A 22,098-nucleotide genomic window follows, 5' to 3' on the forward strand; every position below is an offset into this window, starting at 1 on the left:
CTGCAACTTTTTAATGTTGTTTTGTTTCTTTTGCTTCCATTAATTGTTGTTACTGCTTTTTTCTTCCTTCTGATTGAGAATAAACCATTTCTTTCCTCTCTGTCCTATTTCCTTTTCCTTTTTCATCCTTTCCTCTGTGTTTTCCTGCATTTTTAATCTGTTTTTATGGGACGTTTCATCAATCAGTCCAAGCATCCTGTTAATTTTACAGAAGAGGAGGCTGAACTGATTCCTGTAAGTTACTATCACATGTATATATGGTTTCTGTTTATGTCAGTAGTTGAATCCATTTGCCTGAATACTCAAGTCACTGATGTGATTTCAATTTGAATCCATTGGTATCCCAACAGTGCAGAAAGGTAACCATATACATCACTAAAGTTATGCTTCTCAGTCTTAAGTTGATAATTATCTGTTTTCTAGTTATTAATTGGGGAAGCCTACTTGAAATACGCTTAGTACATGTAACAATTTTTATTTCTTTTGAAGTGTAATTGCTCTTGACAGTCCATTGCAAAGGAAGGCAGAAAAATGCAATCTTTCAAATCAGATGTTCATCATTTTATGTTTTATGTTCTTATATGTTATACATGAAAATATAATCTCAAAGGATATGCGAAGAAAAATTTTGGTTCTTCCTTTCTCTCTTTGGCCCCTTTGGGACAAAGTTTAAAAAATATATATGTATATAAATAAAAACATATTTAATTATTGAGTTCTCTTTTGAAAATAGACATCAGCTTAAACAATTAGAATATACTGAAGAGTTCAACATATTGATGTAGTCAAAAGCTATAGTAATTAACTTTTCAAGAAACCTTTGAAAGCATATAGTTTTCTATCAGACACTGCTTACTGCATTTCCCTCAGTTTTCTTGTGAACAGACACAGGCTTTTTAAAAAGGTTTTGAGTTTCTCAGCTGTCATTAATTAACTCCAAAATAATGGCACAAGAGTGCCACCAGCTGGTTTAACTACATGTTATGAGTTAATGTTAAATTGTTAGATTTGCAAGAAATGTGGCAAGATACTTAATGAGACACTCAGGACTTGTGTAGAAGTCTGTTTAGTATGTACTGAGGTAAGTTATTCTGTTGTATAGACCTTGAGTGAATGATGTCTGAACCTACAGGTAATATTTAACCAGGAAGAAGACTTTCTGTTTAACATACTTAAATCATTAGAACAGTAAGATAAGATACCATGGAAGATTGGGTGGGAATTGCAAGAAAAAGATGACCTGACAGTTTTTGTTCGCTATTTGTAAAAGTGGCAGTGTAAAAAACACACTTAGCACCTTTCATAGTGTATTTTACTGTTTTCAATCCCTACGTACATGTATTCTGAGCTCCTACCGTAAAGTTAGAGGAATTACAGAATCACAGAATCGTCTAGGTTGGAAGAGACCTCCAAGATCACCTAGTCCAACCTCAGCCCTAACACTGACAAGTCCTCCACTAAACCATATCACTAAGCTCAACATCTAAACGTCTCTTAAAGACCTCCAGGGATGGTGACTCAACCACTTCCCTGGGCAGCCTATTCCAGTGCCTAACAACCCTTTCAGTAAAGAAGTTCTTCCTAATATCCAACCTGAACCTCCCTTGGCACAATTTTAGCCCATTCCCCCTCGTCCTGTCACCAGGCATGTGGGAGAATAGACCAACCCCTACCTCGCTACAGCCTCCTTTAAGATACCTACCTATAGAGAGCGATAAGGTTGCCCCTGAAGCCTCCTATTCCCCAGGCTGAACAATCCCCAGCTCCCTCAGCTGCTCCTCGTAAGACTTGTTCTCCAGACCCCTCACCAGCCTCGTCGCCCTTCTCTGGACTCTCTCGAGCATCTTGACGTCCTTTCTGTAGCAAGGGGCCCAAAACTGAACACAGTACTCGAGGTGCAACCTCACCAGAGCCGAGTACAGGGGGACAATCCCTAGACCTGCTGGCCACACTGCTTCTTATACAGGCCAGGATGCTGTTGGCCTTCTTGGCCAGCTGAGCACTCTGCTGGCTCATATTCAGCCGACTATCAACCAGTACTCCCAGGTCCTTCTCCGCCAGGCAGCTTTCCAACCACTCATCTCCCAGCCTGTAGCGCTGCTTGGGGTTGTTGTGCCCCAGGTGCAGGACCCGGCATTTGGCCTTGTTGAACTCTATACAGTTGACCTCAGCCCATCGGTCCAGCCTATCCAGATCCTCCCGCAGAGCCTTCCAGCCCACGAGCAGATTGACACACGCACCTAACTTGGTGTCATCTGCAAATTTACTGAGGGTGCACTCAATCCCCTCATCCAGATCATCGATAAAGATATTGAAGGGGACCGGCCCCAGCACTGAGCCCTGGGGGACTCCACTAGTGACCAGCCTCCAACTGGATTTGACTCCATTCACCACAACTCTTTGGGCCCGGCTATCCAGCCAGTTTTTAACCCAACAAAGCGTACGCCAGTCCAAGCCACGAGCAGCCAGTTTTTTGAGGAGAATGTTGTGGGAAACGGTGTGAAAAGCCTTACTGAAGTCAAGGTAGACCACATCCACAGCCTTCCCCTCATCCACTAAGCGTGTCACTTTTTCATAGAAGGAGATCAGGTTCGTCAAGCAGGACCTGCCCTTCATAAACCCACGCTGACTGGGCCTGATCGCCTGGTTGCCCTATAAGTGCCGCGTGATGACACTCAAGATAATCTGCTCCATGAGCTTCCCTGGCACTGAGGTCAAACTAACAGGCCTATAGTTCCCTGGGTCTACCCTCCAACCCTTCTTGTAGATGGGCATCACGTTTGCTAGCCGCCAGTCGACTGGAACCTCCCCTGATAGCCAGGACTGCCGATAAATGATGGAAAGCTGCTTGGCCAGCTCCTCCGCCAGTTCTCTCAGTACCCTCGGGTGGATCCCATCCGGTCCCATCGACTTGCGTACATCCAAGTGCTGTAGCAGGTCGCCAACCATTTCCTCGTGGATAGTGAGGGCCACATCCTGCTCCCCATCCCCTTCCACCAGCTCAGGGTACTGGGTATCCAGAGAACAACTGGTTTTGCCGCTAAAGACTGAGGCAAAGAAGGCATTAAGCACCTCAGCCTTTTCCTCATCCTTAGTAACTAGGTTTCCCCTCGCATCCAGTAAAGGATGGAGATTCTCCTTAGTCCTCCTTTTGGTGTTGATGTATTTGTAAAAACATTTTTTGTTATCTTTAACAGCAGTAGCCAGATGTAGTTCCAGATGAGCTTTGGCCCTTCTAATTTTGTCCCTGCACAGCCTCGCAACAGCCTTATAGTCCTCATGAGTGGCCCTCCCTCTTTTCCAAAGGTTATAAACCCTCCTTTTTCTCCTAAGCTTGAGCCACAACTCTCTGCTCAGCCAGGCCGGTGGTCTTCCGCGCCGGCTCGTATTTGGGCACATGGGTACAGACCCCTCCTGAGCCATTAAGATTTCCTTCTTGAAGAGTGCCCAGCCTTCCTGGACTCCTCTGCCCTTCAGAACCACCTCCCAAGGGACTCTGCCAACCAGTGTCCTGAACAGCTCAAAGTCAGCCCTCCGGAAGTCCAAGACAGCGGTTTTACTGGTCCCCTTCCTTGCTTCGCCAAGAATAGAGAATTCTACCATTTCGTGGTCACTCTGCCCAAGACAGCTCCCAACCGCCACATCTCCCACCAGTCCGTCACTGTTTGTGAACAGAAGGTCTAGTGGGGCACCTCCCCTGGTAGGCTCTCTAGCCAGCGTCAGGAAGCTATCTTCCATGCTTTCCAGAAACCTCCTAGACTGCTTTCTCTGGGCTGTGTTGTGCTTCCAGGGTATGTCTGGGATAGACACAACAATTAGATAAACTCTGGCTCTTAAATGAGGTTGACTCTTCTTAGATTTGTCTGAACCGAATGATGATCAGATGTGTAATAAGATGGATCAGTGTCTGATATGAATGTGCTTGTCAACTTCTTGCAGAAATCTGCAAAGAAAACTGAAGAAATGAGTCAATGAGTAAATATATATAGCACATTACTAACAAAGTGATGGCCTGCTGCACTTGCAAGATGGGCTGTATAGCTTGCATCCTTCAGAGGCTAACTGGGCAGCTTAGTTTATCACAGCTTCTAAAAATGTCTTTACTTCTTAGAGATTTTTGTTGTTGTTGAAACTGTCTTTCATTATGAGACCTCAGAACCTCAAGAATTAAAACACCCTATTGAACTTTTCAAAAAAGGAATTAAAAGGATAACTGGGGAAAAAATCTTGAGCTTTGGCCATGCAGAGGATTGCTTGTATGGCTCAAGTAATTATATTCTGAAAATCTGAAAAGTACATTCATGTCCTGGTGGTCCATCTGTTCTAGCAAACATTCTTTTTGTAGTTCTCTCTCTGCTTTTTGCCACTAACAGCCTTAGTGGTAATAGTTTCACCAGTGTGGAAAGTAAAACTACATGTACTCAGAAGGAACTTGGCTTTCAGGTGAGATGCGAGAGTGGAATAGGGAGAAACCTATGCTAAATTGATTAAAATAGCGTTTTTTCCCTTGTTTAATGCTGAGATACTTACAAGCAGAGGCAAAAAGTTATATTTGAACACACTTATTCATGCTTCTAGAGTCCCTGATGAGGATAAAAGGTATTTCAGCATTGGAAAACTTTGTGGTTTAAGCAGCTACTTATCTTTTAGGGGAAGTTTTGTGTGGAGTTCTCTGAAAACACAATGAAATGCAATATTCAACACCTGGTTCATAAACTTGTAGTATTTAGGCCTGAAGATAATGCATGCTACATTTCTGCCTTCAAACAAAGGCAATTTTTAAAATAATTTATGTCCAGTTACTGGATTAAGTGATTTTTCTCTCTGGGTTTATGCATATTTATAGTTATGTGCACATAGTTGTTTAGCTGAGCTGTAATTCTTGAGAACTCAGGATTTCTTGTTGCTTTACTACTTCGGCTCATTCTAACTTTTGGGTATCTGCAGTACTGCAGGATGTTTTGCACAGTAGTAAGGAGCCACTGTCGAGAGACATATGGCAAAGAACTGTTGCTTTCCTGCTTCTAGACATGTCTCTCCAGCTCAAATTCACATGGGTATTTTGAGAAGTAATGTTGCGATGATATTTTACTGGCCAACACCCGTTCTCATGAAATACTATTTCTCTTAATTTCCAAAGTAACTTTCTTCTGGTTATCTGTTTTCATGTTTTGCTGCAAGTCTGGCAAACAGTGTTAGCATAGAATAAAAGCTCCTTAGCGGAGAAATGCCCCACTGTACTGCAATGCAAGATGGCAGCAGCTAAAATGAGCAATGATAGGAAGAGGGTTTAAATAATCTCCCTTAAGCTTCTCTTTCAGAGAAATATTCTCTAGGGAATAGTGTTTTCTTTAAAGAGAGATTCCTTAGGCTAAACCCTAATAAAGAGGCTACGAATGTACATTGTATTTTTTTTACCCTCAGAGCTCCATTCACCAAGAAAGTGATGTATCTTTATCGGAATCCACAATGTCTGACAAAGTCTGTCCAGAAGCTCTTTAAAACAAGGACAAGTTCAAGGAATTGTTTTTTTAGTTTATATTTTTGAGCTGTGGATTGAGCCAACCAGTTTGTTCTGGAAGTTCTGGGGTAATGTGTTGCAATGAGACAATTCTAGAGGATGTGTGAAGTTACAGTTTCTGTGTAGAAAGGAATACTATTCAGAGTGAAGATGCATGTAGCAGAAATCATTTTTAAAGAGAGGGGGAAAAAAAAGAGGATGGGTCTGCCTTCAAGTTAAGCAAAGCTGTATTTATCTACCATCAATGTTAGTGTCACCTCAGGCTGAGTAAATGAGCTGTTCTTTAAATACAGTCTGTCTTAAGAAACATTGAAGTCGAAATGATATGATTGTGTGTTAGGAAGCCTATTTTTGAGAGTTCCGAATTACTGTAATCAATGTGCAAGGTCTTTTAATCATGGCATCACAAATCTCTGTGTGAGGTGTGAAAAATTTGTCACTAGGCAGCAGTGCTATGCTTCTGAAACATTTGATGTAGACACATGTGGTAATTAATTTGCAGGCAGAAAAATCTTTGTTCAGTTTGCATCATATACTGAGTCTATGCTAGTGGCTAAGTACCAGTTGGAGTTTGGGCTGGAGCCTAGGTTTTACTTCAGATGCTGTGTAGAGTCTCTTCTGAGCTGTAACTTTTAAAGCGTGCTAGTGACCCTTAAATTACTCATCACAGAATGTGGCACTCATATCAAGTAAAATCTCCTTGCAGGGACTTCATGCACCAAACTATTTGATATTGCCTTGCATGAAATTGTAGACATGGTCTCCTCAACTTTTTCAGGAGACTATTGCCTGTTGTGGCTCTGAAGAAGACACAGTGACGCTATGCGGCATTTGGCTTTTAATTATTGAAAAAAGAATATGGTAGTCTGCCTGTTTGTTGTACCTTGTTCTATATAGGGTAAAACTAATCAACACAAATAACAGCTGGGACAGATGCAGCCACAAGGGGTGAAATTTGCAGTATAGTGATGGTACATGAGACATATATTCAATGTTCTTGTTTAGTGCCATAGTATTACTGTAATTTCCTTAGCAGACTTGTGACTAGGCAGTTCTGCAGACTGCTGTGGGATGACGGTTTTGTTGTTCCTCTGTAGCAGATGCTGCAGATTGCTCTAACTCTGTCATTAATTGATTTTTACTATTTGAGAATCATCCTTAGGGGTTGCTGCTAGTTTTGCTCCTCCTTTTTGAACAGACTAAATATTTCCTGCTAATTTTTATTCTGAGAGAAATTTGGGGATTTGCTCCCAACTTCTTGGATTACATAATTGGGACTGCAAGACAAGAGAAACGTAGGTATTTTTTATTTTTTTACAAAAACAAAGCTTAATTGTAAGCCAGGTTTAGATTACTACTATTATAGTAACATCTTTTTGTTGTTAACTGTGGAAGCAGCAGTCAGTATAGAAAATCTGAAACCAGTTTCTTGTCTCCATGGTCATTTAGTGGATTCATTTGTACAGCAGAAGCAGAATGTTCAGTTTTAGAACACTAGACAGGATTTTTTAAGTATTATAAGTGGATGTTTTCTGTTATAGTTGTAAATGTCTTTAAAAATAAGTTCTCTTGCAGAAAAGAAACCAGTAGCAGGTAAGCAACTTCTTAATTCTATTGTGTGACCTCTTGTACAGGGGAAGGTTAAACTTATGTCTTCTATTAGCACAACTGCTGTTACACTAATGTGTTAGGCTTGCAGTATTTGGGAATGTTCACATTTTTATGGGAGGGAAATAAACTGAGGATGCAAGGTGTTTTTTTCCTTAAACTCTGCTTATCTTCTATAGTCAATACACTATAAAATTACTGACTTCTTTTGACTTATGTTCTTTCTCTTTCTTTCTGCACAAGCACTCCTATTTGGACAGGGAAACCTCCCTCCTTCTCCGAAACATTGCAGGAAAGCCTTCTCACTTGCTGACCAAGGTGATGCTTCTTCTTTCCACCTGCATGTGACTATTTCTATGTAGAAAAAATGCTTTTGCTGTATGCTATACTCCTGCCACCCCTGCCCTTTCCAGGAACTTTTGCATTTACTTTTACATGATTTTCATGATTGTCAAACGTGCTTTTAAAGACTGTATTTTGTTTGTTTCTGCAGATTTATCAGTGTTCAAGTTCTTGACAAGTACTTAATAGCTATGTCAGCAGGTAAAAATGCATTAACTAAAAAGGAAAAGCAGTGACCTAGAGGTTCCTTTGTTACTCTTCCCACTCAATACTTTAAGAAAATAGAGCCACAACTGTGGAAAATATGTAGGAGCATTCAGTGCTGTTGAAAGGCAGTAGTATCCTTAAAGTAAGTTTACTTGCTAGATGATGAGAATCTGTAGCAAGTAATGGGACTTTTTTTCATTTTGAGTACTGTCTTGATATAATGTGGGCACAATATTGTAGTAAGAGAGAGAGACAGGTATGGACAAAGCCTGATTATAGATAAATTTTCCTTACAGGTCAATAATGGACTAAGAGGCCATGAATTGCCATTCACTTTCTCTGGTTCAGTTTAAAAATTGTAATTTCCATACATATTTCCCTTTCTCTCTAGAGTAGGAGAGATGGAGCAAGCAATAAATTTCCCAGACACACACACACAAAAAAAAAAAAGTGCTGGGATAAAGACGTATATATGCAGCTTCAGACTGGTGAGAAAGCTGTTTAATATCTGAGGTGTCAGATAAGTCTGATGCTACTTACATACTGCAAACCACTCCTTAGTTATTTTTCTGAAAGAGACACCGTGGATGAAAAACCTCAGGCAAGACTGAATTTGCCAAGGTACATTTTGTCACTTCAAAACAATGATGTTTAAGTAGTCTGTATTTTTCTTAAATACATTAACATTTTTCTCAAAATGCTCAGCATGCATCTTGACAGCAAACTTTTCAGCTCTCTTCTAGAGGAATATAAACAACAGAAAAAAAAAAGTAATTTTTTTGTTTTGTGACTGTTTCTTCTTGTTGTGGTTTAACCCGGCCGGCAGCTAAACACCACACAGCCGTTCGCTCACCCTCCCCTCTCCCTCTCTGGGATGGGGGAGAGAAATGGGAAAGTGAAGCCTGTGAGTTGAGATAAAGACAGTTTATTAACACAGGAAAATAATAATAATAATAATGATGATGATAATGATAATAGTACTACTAATAATAATGTATATGAAACAAGTGATGCACAATGCAATTGCTCACCACCCACTGACCGATGCCCAGCCTATCCCCGAGCAGCTGCCCCCCTCACCCCGGCCAGCCACCCCTATATATTGTTCAGCATGATGTCAGATGGTATGGAATACCCCTTTGGCCAGTTTGGGTCAGCTGTCCTGGGTCTGTCCCCTCCCAGCTCCTGCTGCACCCCCAGCCTGCTCGCTGGCAGGACAGAGCGAGAAGCTGAAAAGTCCTTGGCCTGGTGTAAGCACTGCTCTGCAACAATTAAAACATCAGCATGTTATCAGCGCTTTTCTCATCCTAATCCAAAACATAGCACCCTACCAGCTACTAGGAGGAAAATTAACTCTGTCCTAGCTGAAACTAGGACACTCCTGAACTTCAAGTCTGTGTCACTTTCCTTTCACACCTGTCAGCACCCCCTACCCCAAGTAACAAAGCAAACAGCCACCAAACCAGCAAATCTTGCTTGGTTGCCAATGGATTAACAGATTAACGATGGCTGTGGCACAAACAAACTATAATACTCTTTCATCTCCATGTATCATCATATCCTCCTTTCCCAGTTATACTGGATGAGTGGTGGTTACCACATGGTTATACCCATGTCACCAACAAAGATGTTAAATAATACTTGTTCCAATACAGAACCCTAAGGGACACTACTTATCTGGTCTCCACATGGACGTTGAACCATGGACCGCAAATCTTTGAATGTGAGCATCCAGCCAATTCTTCATCCATCGAGGGGTCCATCTGTCAAGTCCGTGTCCCTGAGTTTCACAGGGAAGGATGTTGTACAGGACAGTATCAAATGCTTTGCGCAAGTCCAGGCAGATGACAATCAGTTGTTGCTCCCTAATCCACCAATGCTGTAGCCCCATCATAGAAGGCCATCAGATTTGTCAGGCATGATTTGCCCCTGGTGAAGCTGTGCTGGCTGTCATTTATCACCTGTTTTCCATGTGCCTTAGCGTAATTTCCAGGAGTATCCACTCCACAATTTTACCAGGTATGCTGGTAAGACTGACTGGCCGGTAGTTCACCAGGTCTTCTTTTTTTCCCTTGATAAAAATGGGGTTATATTTCCCCTCTTCTAGTCAATGGGAACTTCATTGGACTGCCACAACTTCTCAAACGTGATGGATAGTGGCTTAGGAATTTCATCTGACAGTTCCCTTGGCACCCTCAGATGCATCTCAGTTAAGTCCATGTTGCTGCTGGCTTAGATCCCTTCAGCTTGTTGTAACGTTAAATAAGCCCCAGTATGAGAGAAGCAGTCCCAAGAAATTGGGCTTTTCCTTGTATTTGTAGTTAGGTGTTAGATGAGTTAAAACTGTATAATCATACTGCAGCTCTATTGTTGGTGTCTCTCACTTGTCAAATAGTGTATTTCTTACTGTTTTATTGTTTCTTGTATGCTTCCTCATCTTTGATCTACCCCTTATATTCAGTGTAGAGAGAATTTGGAGGAACGATAAATACCAGTTTTGTCCTCTGATGTAACTCCTTATAAAAAATTCTAGTCATGGACTAGGTTTCTGTTGCATTAGAGCTATGCACAGACACAGATACTGTTGCAGCAGAGGGCAGATCACAGCACAAAAAAAGACCTATTCAGTGTGGTAGTCCCTTCATTTTTAAATGTAGTTCTCTGCTTTATTGTTCACAGCATTCACCCACCTGCCCATTTTGTTTTGGAAAAAGAAGTGAATATACATCAATGAAGTAACTTACTGGATATTGAAAATAAAGCAACATGTTAAAACTTCAAGCTTGTTTGGAGTTAAGCCATCAGATGAATACTGAAAACTAAGCTTTTTGATTTCATGTTTCTAATCTCTTATGGCTGTGAGATACAGAGCACATGCAAATAATTTTGAGAGAGTAGTCAGGGCTCAAATATATCTTAATTTAGGACATGCAAGTAGGAAATAGAAATGTGATGTGGAATTTCTAAGTTACCAGTTCTTTTATCATTCTGATGCATTTGAAGGTTAGACTACATCCAGGAAGCCAGATGGTGATTTAGTGATGTAATGCTTCAGCTATGAATGTCAGCATCTGGAGAAAACATAAGGTTTCACATTATGCCTTTATTTCACAAATATTTAGTACTTCATTCTTTTGCTGACCCAAAAGGCAAATACGCTTCTTACAAATGTTGGTTCCCCTGCTTTTTGTATATTTTGGTTACTACACAATGAAATCTCTCCAAACCTTAGAATAAATCAGCTGTGAAATTGGCTCAGTCTGATTCAGATGTGCTCATTCTTGAATGAACCATCTCTGTGACTGAAATCCTTTGTGGCATGTGTTTTTTTTGCCTTCTTCCTTCATCACTACTGGTTTTGTTGCATGTTGTTGGGGCAATTTATCAGGGAGACAGTAGAACATAGGTCCCTGTTGCAAAAGATTCTACTCTGCCATGCCTTGAAGCATGCCTTACGAAGTCTAGTTGGAGGCCAGTAACCAGTGGTGTACCCCAAGGGTCAGTAGTGGTCCAATACTGATGAACATCTCTGTTAGTGATATCGGTGGTGGGGTGGAGTGTACCATTGGCAAGTCTGCTGATGATGCAAAATTTGGAGATGTCAACAGGCTGGAGAAATAGGCTGACAGGGACCCTGTGTAATTCAGCAAGGGAAAGTGCAAAGTTCTGCACCTGGGGAGGAAGCAGCCCAGGCACATGTATGTGCTGGGGACTGCCCAGCTAGAAAATAGATCGGCAGTAAAGGACCTGGAGGTCCTGGTGGACGCAGTGTTGAACGTGAGCCAGCAATGTGCCCTTGCCACAAAGAAAGCTAACAGTATCCTGGGCTGCATTAGGAGTAGTGCCAGCAAGTCAAGGAAGGTGATTCTTCCCCCTTTAATCAGCACTGGTGAGGCCACATCTCGAGTATGGTGTCCATTTCGGGGTTCCCCAGTACACGAGAGTTATGGAGATACTGAATAGAGTCCAGCAGAAGACAACAAAGATGAAGTGACTGGAGCTCCTCTCCTATGAGGAAAAGCTGGGAGAGCTGGGACTAACTAGCTTAGAGAGGTGAAGGCTCAGGAGTGATCACAGCAACGTGTACAAATATTTGAAGGGAGTGTGCAAATAGGGAATGGAGCCTGGCTTTTTTCAGTGGTGCCCAGTGACAGGACAACGGTCAGAGGGCGCACACTGAAACACAGGAGCTTCTCTGAACATCAGGGAACACTTCTTTACTGGGAGGGTTACTGAGCACTGGAACAGGTTGCGCATAGAAGTTGTAGCACCCCTCTCCTTGGAAATACTCAACAGCCATCTGGACATGGTCCTGGAGAACATGCTGTAGGTGACCCTGCTTGAGCAGCATATTGGTCAAGGTGACCTCAACCATTCTGTGAGAATGGAAGAGCAGATTTCCCAGGGATAGGGACAGCCATGTTTTTTGACATGGGCAAAATTAACTGCTTCATGCCATATGATGTCCTGCTCAGTAATAAAAGCCGAGGGAAAAGGAGGAGGAAGAGGGAGGAGGATAACATTTTGAGTTGAGGTTTATCTTCACCATGCGTAATAGTTACTTGGGAAGCCCTGCTTTCCTGGAAATAGCTAAACATCTGCTCGTGGAGGGAAGTAATGAATAAACTCCTTACTTTGCTTTGCTTGCACCCAAAGTTTTTGCTTTTACTTATTAAACTCTTTATCACAGACCATGAGTTTTTATGCTTTTATCCTTCTCCATCCTACTTGGGGGAAGTGAGCAAGCACCTGTATGGGACTGACTTGCTTACCTGTGTTAACCCCCACAACACTTAAGTACTTGTTAATTTTGATCAAGCACAACAGAGGCTCTGGAGAGATTTGTAGATGCCATTCTTCACTGAAGTTCATGAACAACTGCCCTCTATGTCTTTGCTTTCCTTCTTTGCCTTAACAGTGCAGACAGGGGGGAGAGCCTTTCTGCAGGAGCTCTTGACAAGGGCCAGTGTGGCTCTGAGATACACTTAAAATGTGACTGCTGCTTTCCACTTTCCTGTCAGAAGCCATCTTCCCTCTTGGAGTTAGGCTTCTACTAGCAAAAGTGGTGCACCCAAATATGGGGGGGGGGGGGGGGGAAACCAAGATGGCATTCGTGGGAGCTATTAGGTGAGATTAAGAAAACAGGGTTGGCTGCTTTTTGAATGATTGATGGATGCATGAGTAACCCTCCTCTGTTTTACTTCCTCTACATTTTCAATTAAAGTGAAAATTACAGCTTCCTGTTTGTGTCTCCTTGTTTGCTTTTACGTTGTATCATCATAATTTAAGCATTCTATGTGAAAACGTTGTCTCAGACAAACTCAAAAACCATACTACTGTTTCACATATGTTTCTGAATTTATTGATGTAATACGAGAAGTCAAGACTGCTGAAGGTACAGAAAATGCGATAATGAGTTGGGAAGGGAGAAGGGGGCATCAGGGCATAAGCCAACCTTAGAGAGTGTGGCCTTCTCACGGCAGAAGTAGATGCTGTACCCTTTCATGCTTAGTGAGCCTTAGAAGAGAGGAGTGTATTGTTTCCCTTCTTGCTTTCCTTGGGTATAGGTTGTTCCTGGTTATTTTGAGGTAGAAATGCAATAAAACAAGTGTTTGAGAATGGTCAAAAACTAATTCTGCTTCAGTTCATAAATGGACTGTGCAACTCTTGCTACACATTGTTTTACATGTCCTAATGAATTTGTCAGGAAATACAGAACTGCTGTTAATACTCATCTAGAGTGGAGGAAAAGAACACCATTCTGATTACTTATGCACTCATTCAGCGTTTCCCTTCCAGTGCTAATCCCATGTACGCTTATTCTAGTATTTCTTTCGTAAAAAATGAAGAGAAAACTCTTCAGTAATGCTCGGATTGGTACAGACACTGGATACCTGCTTTTAATCCTTCACAAATCACTGCTGCTCATGTGCATTTAATTATCTTCATTCAAAAAAGGCTTTATAGAAAATTTTCCAATAGTAGACATAAAACACATTTTTGCTTGTGTGTGTCTTGTGTTCTCTGTGTCTTCCCCGCTAACTTAAATGGAATGTGGACTTTGCTGTTTACCTCTTGTAATTTACTTGCTGGCTTTCCTAAATACTATGAACTTCTTCAATGATATTTTTACATTTTTTTCTATTCTGCCTATGTTCTGCCTGGCAAGCAGAAGAAATCAGTTAATGACCCTTAAAGTGTGCAACGTAACAAAAAAATAAAACCCTGACATAGAAATATGGAGTTGTTTGAGCAAGGTCAGCTCTGTCATAGCACATATGTTGCATATTTAACACTGAAGCACAACCAAAATGTCTTTAACTGCACATTTAACTGGGAACTGGGCAGAATGCTGATTTTTATTATACTAAAGACATCTTAACTTTAGATTTTTGGGGTTATTCTTACCAATATTACACTACAGGGTAAAATTACTGGAAGTTGCGTTCTGGTATAAAAATTTAAAAAGTCGTAAGTTTTAAGACCATTGTGTTGCAGAGTTATGCTCTTAATTTTCATTCACAGTATGTTAGGATGAACAAGTTCTCGTGATAAGTGTGTTGCCAAGCATTATTTAAAACAGGTGCAGTGTTTTCCATAACTCAATGTAATCTCAGCCAGGTCAAAAGCCTGTGAAGGCTCAAATGCTCAGAATGTAAGTATAACTGCACTCCCAAAGTTGTCCCTTTAAAGGAGGAATTTATGTTGCAATTTTAGTGATGTGCACTGCTACTAAAAGAGAATATTCATTTCCCATCAGAGGTGGAGATAACGCTGTTTTGTGGGTTTACGACCTCTGTGTCTCCTTTATGCTTTTATATAGCACGCATGTGACTGTAAAGGCAGCCTTATCAAGGAGGAGGTTCTGCTGAAAAGCAGTCTTCCTGCTGTGCTAATTTTCAACCAGGTCACCTCCCTACCCAAGGTGTCTGTGTCTGATACAACTGAAAAGGAGTGCTGTGCAAGGGAGGCAGTTGTATCAGCCATAGCAGGGATTTACGCTGCTACATACCGCTTGTGAAACCATGACCTAGGTGGCAGTCCTGCCATTTATGTGCATGTTGATGACTGCTTGGCAACCTCACTCACATCGCCAGTACTAGAAGGATTTACTAGCGAAGCTTGGGGGTGGCTCTCTTGGGGGGGGGGGGATGTGGATGGGTGGTATTGCTTGGGCAGTTGCGAGAGGAATAGAATAAATCATTGTGAATATTGAAGAATTCAGTAGTTATTTGGTTATTTAAGTATCAAAATAGATATTTCTTCTTTCTGCTCCACTGAAAAAAAATATTTGTCACATCAGCAAACTGCAACAACAGCCTTAAAACTAATTATATACCAAAAAAAACAACACTTAAAATCCTTTACTACTCTGTGCTTTCAGAAATTCAAATTCTTGCTTCCTTTTCTTCTGTGTTTTCAGTAAGTAGATCAGACCTCTCGTATCTGGTTAAAAACAATTCTTATTTTTAGCATTGTAAATCCGGTTTTTGTTTAAATTTAAACTGACTTTGTTAAAATGTAATAATAGTATAAGAAATTCTGATACCTAGAACCACATTAAAGTTGAGTGGGAAGTGAAAGATGATTGATAAGTGGTAGAATAATAAATCTTTGCAATCTTTTTTGGTGTAAATTTTTTTTAAATGTTTTAGGGAATGATAAAGGATTATGAACTTTGAGATAAACTAAGATATTTTAGTTGTGTTGGCACAAGCGTATGAGAGGTCCCCATCTGATTCCTGGTTGCTTGCTCTCTGTTGTTGCTGCATGTACCTGTGTGCTGTGGCTATAAAGTGCTCCTGCTGGGATTTGCTATAGATAGCTGCATTGCATGGGTGCACAGTGAAATGGGCTGGAAAATCGTGCTGCTGGACTTTAGTGAAGAGCAAAAACAAACGTGCTGTCAACCTTTGTACAGCAATAAAGGTTTATGGTCGAGTTAATGAGCAACTTTTTAAAACTGCAAACAAAGTTTCTCTAAATCTGTATTAAAATTTAAGAAGGCTTGTTGATTTTGTAATGCATGGGTTTGTAGTGTCACTGTTAGAAACTTGCAAGTATTTAAATCCTTGGGTTTTCTGGTACTGATTTTTTTCTGTGGATGAAAACAGTTAAAGAGGAAGAAAATTGTAGAATTCTGGGCATGTTTTATATTTAAATGATTGTAGGTATCATGGTGCTTTTTTCTTTTAGTTTTTAATAGAATGCTAATCTGATTTAACCTATCAAAGTTCTGTGACGCCATTTTTATGATGAATAAAAAATTTTAGTTTCCTAGACTAATAAAAAGAAAAATGCTACTTGGTAATAGAATTCCTAGATAATGTTTCAAGCCAAAATTTTCTACATGTGCCAATTTACTGTTTCTTTTTTTTTTTTGACAAGGGTTATATGTCTCCCAAGACAGCCTACTGTCTTGTCTAGCTGATATTCTTTATGTTTTTTCCCAGTGCATAGTATGGCCACAGGTGTGAGGGAGCAAAAGCTGTTAAGTAAGAATACAATAGGAAAAACCTTTAAGCAGTTGATGGGAATATTAGTAATTCACTGAGAAGTAAAAAGATTAAACTCTGCGGTTTTGAGGATAGCTGAATCTTGATATTTACAAGGAAAGCAATCATCTAAATGTAATAAAGAAACTACAAGTTACATTAATACAAGAAAGCAATGCAGAAAAAAATCTATATGGCGTGCTGTTCTTGAGATAGGTTGTACTACTTAAGAAAAATCTTAATTTTTCATTTATAAGAAGATTTAATAATTTGAAGCAGATTTTTTCCCTATTAATGTATTTATTTTATTTGTTTTTATTTGGAGGGGAGGGCAGGGGGGAGTAAATTATTATGGTGCTTTTAGATATTAGCCACAATGAAAATCCACATTTTAAGACTTTAGAAATCTGAAACCTGTATATGATCATATTGAAAAGAGTGGTTACTTGTTTAGCTGCTCATTTCAAGTCCATTTTGAATAGAAATGACAAAAATATCTAGAAATTAAAACCTGATAGTATTGATAATGTCACAATGGGCAGGTTTCTTTAGTACCAGCAGATAGAATAGATTTATGTCACATGGATTTTTAATGCATTTCTTCTGGTTGTAACAAAACTAGATTAATGACTTTAGAAGAGCACTGAAGAAAAGAATGCCTGTTTGCTTTACGTGTCTTAAAATACATCAAGTGAGGAGAAATACAGAGTTTAGTAAGGATAAAGGGAGTGTTCAGGCTACTTACATAATGCAAACTAAGTCTTCCAAATCAATGGACATAGTGTGAAATCCTGTTTAGAGGATTTGTTTCACATAGTTTCTTTATGCTGTTAAATAGCACACTGAGAAATATCAGAATGTAGTCTTATGCTGATCAACCATAAATCTGTTCAGTGCACTCAATTGTAAGCTCTTGTCAAATATGTCTTGTCCAAGAATATGACTTTAAATGCATATGTTAAAATTCTTGGTAATAATGTGCAAGGCTATTTACAATGTGAAAGAATAGAGATAAGCCAATTGTGTTTATAGAAATTATATACCTCCGGTGTGTTATTTTGGGGATAATGGTAGTTGTATTTCTAAGAGTCAGACATATATAGTAACATTTCTTGTTTTGAAAATAATAGTCATTGTCACTAACAAGTAGTTATGGAATTATCAGTGGGTAAATTTGCATTTCAGTTCATGTTATAAAGTGTGATAGCCTCAAAATTATATCTTCTAAAACACGTATGAAGTTTGTATAACTGGAATTTGGTGTATCTTGTCCCCCCAGGAGGAACAGGCTGCTAAACTGAAAGCTGAGAAGATCAGAGTCGCGTTAGAGAAGATTAAAGAGGCACAAGTGAAAAAGGTAAATTATTTACACTTTTTTATGAGATCTTTCTTTTATATTTTGTTCACCTGGAAAAAGCAGGCAGAATTATTCTCATTTGTGTCTATTACACTTAAGAACCCCTAAATAAAATAGGAACATTGTAGTGTTCTGATCTGGAGTGATAATGTATTTGTCATCTAGACTCCATCCCAGACAGACCCAGAACACCTAACAAAAAAATCTTAGCATATGGAATGACGTTATGTTTTCCTTAAAGAATAGCTTATTTGACTGCTAGTGCACTGTTAAAAGACTGCCGACTTCCACCCAGAGCAGAAAAAGATCCAGCTTCCTGAGATTGTCTTTGTGTATTAAGCAGTCTCATCTTTAAAATTTGGGTCTGTTCTCTTTACATACCCGCTTCCCATTTTGCGTAGTAGGATTTTTTAGTGATAAACGGAATGCAGGTATTCCAGATTATGGACAGAAGTTACCAAATGGAGGAAGTCTAGTGATACTACCTGATGTATTATCAAAGAATATAAGGTGTTTCCTTGAGATTTAGCCTTCATATTTTAATTTAGAAGTTCTTCCATAACTATTGATGTCTTTTACGTTTAGTGTTTATAACAAAAGCTGAAAAACTGTCCTGGCTGGAAGAAAAGAATTAACAAACCAACCAGTGCATTACAGCCAGTATGCTTTAACTTTTCCAGCTGAGCAAGGTGTAAAAAGGAAGCAAACAGCATAATAATTGGCAAGAAGAATCTATTGTTTTCAGTTTTCTGATTAATTGAAAAAACAGCTGCATGTTTCATTCTGGGCAGCAACCTCTTTAAAGTGGCTATGAAAACCTACTATGTTTTAAAAGCAGATTTGCTCTACACTAGTGCTTCATACTCCCCAGGAAAGGAAGATTTAGTATATGTATAGTTTATATGATCAGCATTTTTAGAAAATATAGGGGAAGCAGGCAGAAATTTTGAGGTGCAAATCTGAAAAATTGTGATTCTTTGGAAGTTTGTGCAGAACTCTTGATCTGTGCTTGTGCTACCTACATCTATGAGAAAAATTGTCACATTAATCAGATCAGGGCACTTTGTCAGGAAGGAATTTTTTCCTCCTTAACACACAGCTAAAGTACATTGCTGTTATATTGGGAAAACCTTGATTTACACCCATATACTGAAGGAAAATGGTATTTTGCTAAGTTTACTTGAGAAAAGTATCTAATCATCATGTATGTTTTTTTACATTTGAGGGATAATTTTGATTGATCTTAATATTTTACGTTATTTAACAAAATTTTAGAAAAAGAAACTAGATCTTAAAAAGTAGGTTTTTATTTTAAATGAAGGAAATATGGGAAGTTAATCATCTTCTTGTTGTCCTAATTTTCTGCTTAATAGTTGGTGATCAGAGTCCACATGTCTGATGACAGCTCAAAAACAATGATGGTGGATGAGAGGCAGACAGTGCGACAAGTATTAGACAATCTGATGGACAAATCTCATTGTGGTTACAGTTTAGACTGGTCATTGGTGGAAACCATCTCTGAACTGCAAATGGGTAAGTAATCATTATAAATCTATAATTCTTATCTTTTGACAAAAAAGACTATTACTGGGTGACAAGGTATCCTCTTCTACTTTTCATATGAAGAATACTGTATTAGTGGGCTCAAAACATAAAAGTTTGAATAAAATAACTCTTAAAATTGTCCTGTATTGAAAACGGAAATAATATGCACAAATTCTGTGAAATCCCAAATCACATGTATTTTTAAAAAAGACAATCCAAAACGCAGACTGTTTGCCTCATACGCTTTATGCAGGAGCTTAAAAAACAGATGAAAAATGAGTAAAGCAAAGCTCTTACCTTATGTACTATTTTATATTGTATTGGGTTATTTTGCAACCAGTTCATCTTTCCAAACATTCATTTATGGAAATACGTATGTAGGAGGAAGGAACACCTTTTTTATGATGTTTTCCCTTAGCTAGGCATAGAAGACCTATCTACCTTCACATTGTGTTTGTCATGTTATCTTTGTTAGTTGATTGTTCATTGCTTGCACAGTGCAGTGAAATGCAGTGAAAGTGTTAAGCTAACAAACTGTGAAGAAAGACGTGTGGTCTGTAGCATTCCTGTTCGTCTTTGCTTTTTATGTGGTCTGCTTCAAATGTGTGCGATTAACTAATTTTTGAGGAGTCTGTTTTAGATACATGCACATGAAGTACAAGGCCACTATGTAATGGTTTAACCAGTAGCTTTGTATGCGCTTTGCCCAAGAACTTAGTGATATTTACTTTCATTTCACAAATGTAGAAACGGATACAGAATGAAATGCTTTTCCCAGTTGTACTCTGCAGGTTTTTAACAAAAATGACTCTGGAAGGTTTCTTTTGGTTTGTACAAAGATTGTTTTCATTTTTATTGTTAGAGCAGAATAGGTATATGAAATAACCAAGAGCTATAATTTTTTAATTCTATGTATTAAGTTCAATAATGGGAACACTGCATTATTTGCTGTTTTGCGAAGTAGGGGTACATACATAGTTGGTGAATATTTTGTTTCGTGTTTGAGTTCAGTTATTGTTAATAGCAACTGATATGTTTGGAAAGCTATCCAGTTTCCCTAATTAGGCTGTGGTGAGATTTAAGCTTGTGTATCACAGCCTTCAAGATCTTTCTGTTCTGTTCTTCTGTTAGGTAACGTTTTTTTACATTCTTGGAAGACAGCATTGCTGTGTTGCTGATAGAGCTTGGTGTTGAGTTTGTAATTCGAAAGCACCTTAGAAAGATGTCACTGAGACCTCAGTAATGTCCTGTGTTATGCCTATGTCACCTTAAACCTTCATTCATTCCCTACAGATGACATTCTATTGCTTTCACCCTGTTTAGTATTCTTAATTACTAAGGATGTTGAGGTGCCACCTGTCATCTCAGTCTTTCTTAGTGATAGATCCTAGGTCTGAATGTGATCAGTGACATATGCCTTCTGTAAAAATGTGGTGTAATTGATTTTGGGGTTGAGAAACATATTCTGCTTTCACATGCTAATGAAAGGTCAAGCAAGTCCCCAAGGATTCTGAAAGAACTAATTTGCTTAAGTGCCACTGTATGGCCTATATGAAGACGGAACAAAATGCAGAAAGAAAGATTCTGCTTGAGTGTCTTTTAAAGGAGGAGAAAGTTGGTCCAGTGGTTTCTCAAAGATATATTATTCGTTATTTATTTTAGTATAAGGATTTTAAGATATTTCTTGGCCATTTCAGTAAATTTTTATTTTTTTTCTTCCTCTCTTCCTTTTTGCCTATATTCCTTATCTTGTACTGGTGATGACCATTTCAACAGAGTCACAGCTCAGTGTTCTCGGAAGCCACTGATCATTTATCTACCCAGACAGATTAGTTGTAAGAAATACTGTGTCAGTTTTCAGAATTCCTGTACCATACCCACACTAACTATGGGTATTCTGCATTTCAGAAACATTTCATTTTCTCTCTGATCATTGTCTATTACTTTTTTGGTTACTTTATGAGAGTGAGATAGTGACTAGGTATATAGAATGAAATCTTGTGCTGAAAAAGCCACCTCATAAATTCCTTCAGGGGCTCTGTGGACCAGACTACATATAAATGTGATAGCTTTTTTATTTTTACTCATAACATTTCAAATATTGTTATTTGAGTCCATTGTGCTCAAGTAGGATGGTAAGCATTGTGACATAGCAAAAAATGTGTTGTTAAGGCTTAATATACAGACCATAAGCCGCCTGAGGAGAGGGAAGTGAGAGTACTGAGTGTGTGTATGTGTAAATTTAAGCCAGGCATTTCTGAAAATTGACTAAGCTCTTTTAGTTTCTTACTGTGTTTTAAACTTTTTCCCCATTTTGCTAGACCTTGAACTGTATTTTCTTTCTATACTTCTTTCTATATTCTTTCTTGTGTCCAAAATGCAACTACAGAGTAGCTTCTTTTGCAAAATGTAACAGACTAAAATGTATTTGCTCTTTTGTTATTGCTGCAGAAAGGATCTTTGAAGATCATGAAAATTTAGTTGAAAATCTTCTGAACTGGACAAGAGACAGTCAAAACAAACTAATGTTTGTGGAACGTATAGAGAAATACGCACTTTTCAAGAATCCCCAGGTAATCACGAGGCTCGTGGTGAATGTATGCGTTTACGCACGCATGCATGCCTGATTTCAGTTTCTTACTACTTTTTGTAGCATTAATTTCAATACTTTTAGTTTGATATTTTTATGCGTATAAAAACGCTATGCAACTTTACATCTCAGTGCCATGTACATTCTTGTTGTGATTGGTACAAAATCAGGTCCCTAACAGAAAAACATGAGCTGAAGCAGTCTGTTTTCTAATGTGTTTGTGGGTAATTTTAATGGAGATAAAGGCAGGCAGTTTTATGGTATTTGCACCAATACTCCATGCTCTGCACATATGTAAATATGTGATAATACAAAGGTGTTGACAGATACTGCTCAGAATAATGCCTCTCCTCTGTGCATTGTTATTTTGTTGGCAAGAAGGTGAACAGAGAATCAGAGAGGATAGCCACTCCACGGTTGAATGACAAGAGAA

General features: G+C 39.1%; 1 protein-coding gene across 11 annotated transcripts in view; it reads left to right on the forward strand.

Moving 5' to 3' along the window:
• Nucleotides 1–22,098, forward strand: part of RAPH1 (Ras association (RalGDS/AF-6) and pleckstrin homology domains 1) — a gene marked incomplete at its 5' end in the record, with an annotated part of 94,561 nt that overhangs the window by 47,580 nt on the left and 24,883 nt on the right. For 9 of the 11 annotated variants that reach the window (XR_013953772.1, XR_013953773.1, XR_013953774.1 and 6 more), the window contains 4 exons: nucleotides 7,373–7,447; nucleotides 17,453–17,530; nucleotides 18,904–19,063; nucleotides 21,527–21,648. Coding sequence is in view for 4 of the 11 variants with exons in the window: in XM_080600327.1 (XP_080456453.1) it covers nucleotides 7,373–7,447; nucleotides 17,453–17,530; nucleotides 18,904–19,063; nucleotides 21,527–21,648 (435 nt within the window). Of the gene's footprint in view, nucleotides 1–156; nucleotides 235–7,372; nucleotides 7,448–17,452; nucleotides 17,531–18,903; nucleotides 19,064–21,526; nucleotides 21,649–22,098 lie in introns of all 11 variants that reach the window. The other 2 variants (XM_080600326.1, XM_080600328.1) reach the window with 2 other exon arrangements.

The sequence above is a fragment of the Anser brachyrhynchus genome (genome assembly GCF_964034855.1).
Source record: "Anser brachyrhynchus genome assembly, chromosome: 7".
NCBI lineage: Eukaryota > Metazoa > Chordata > Aves > Anseriformes > Anatidae > Anser > Anser brachyrhynchus.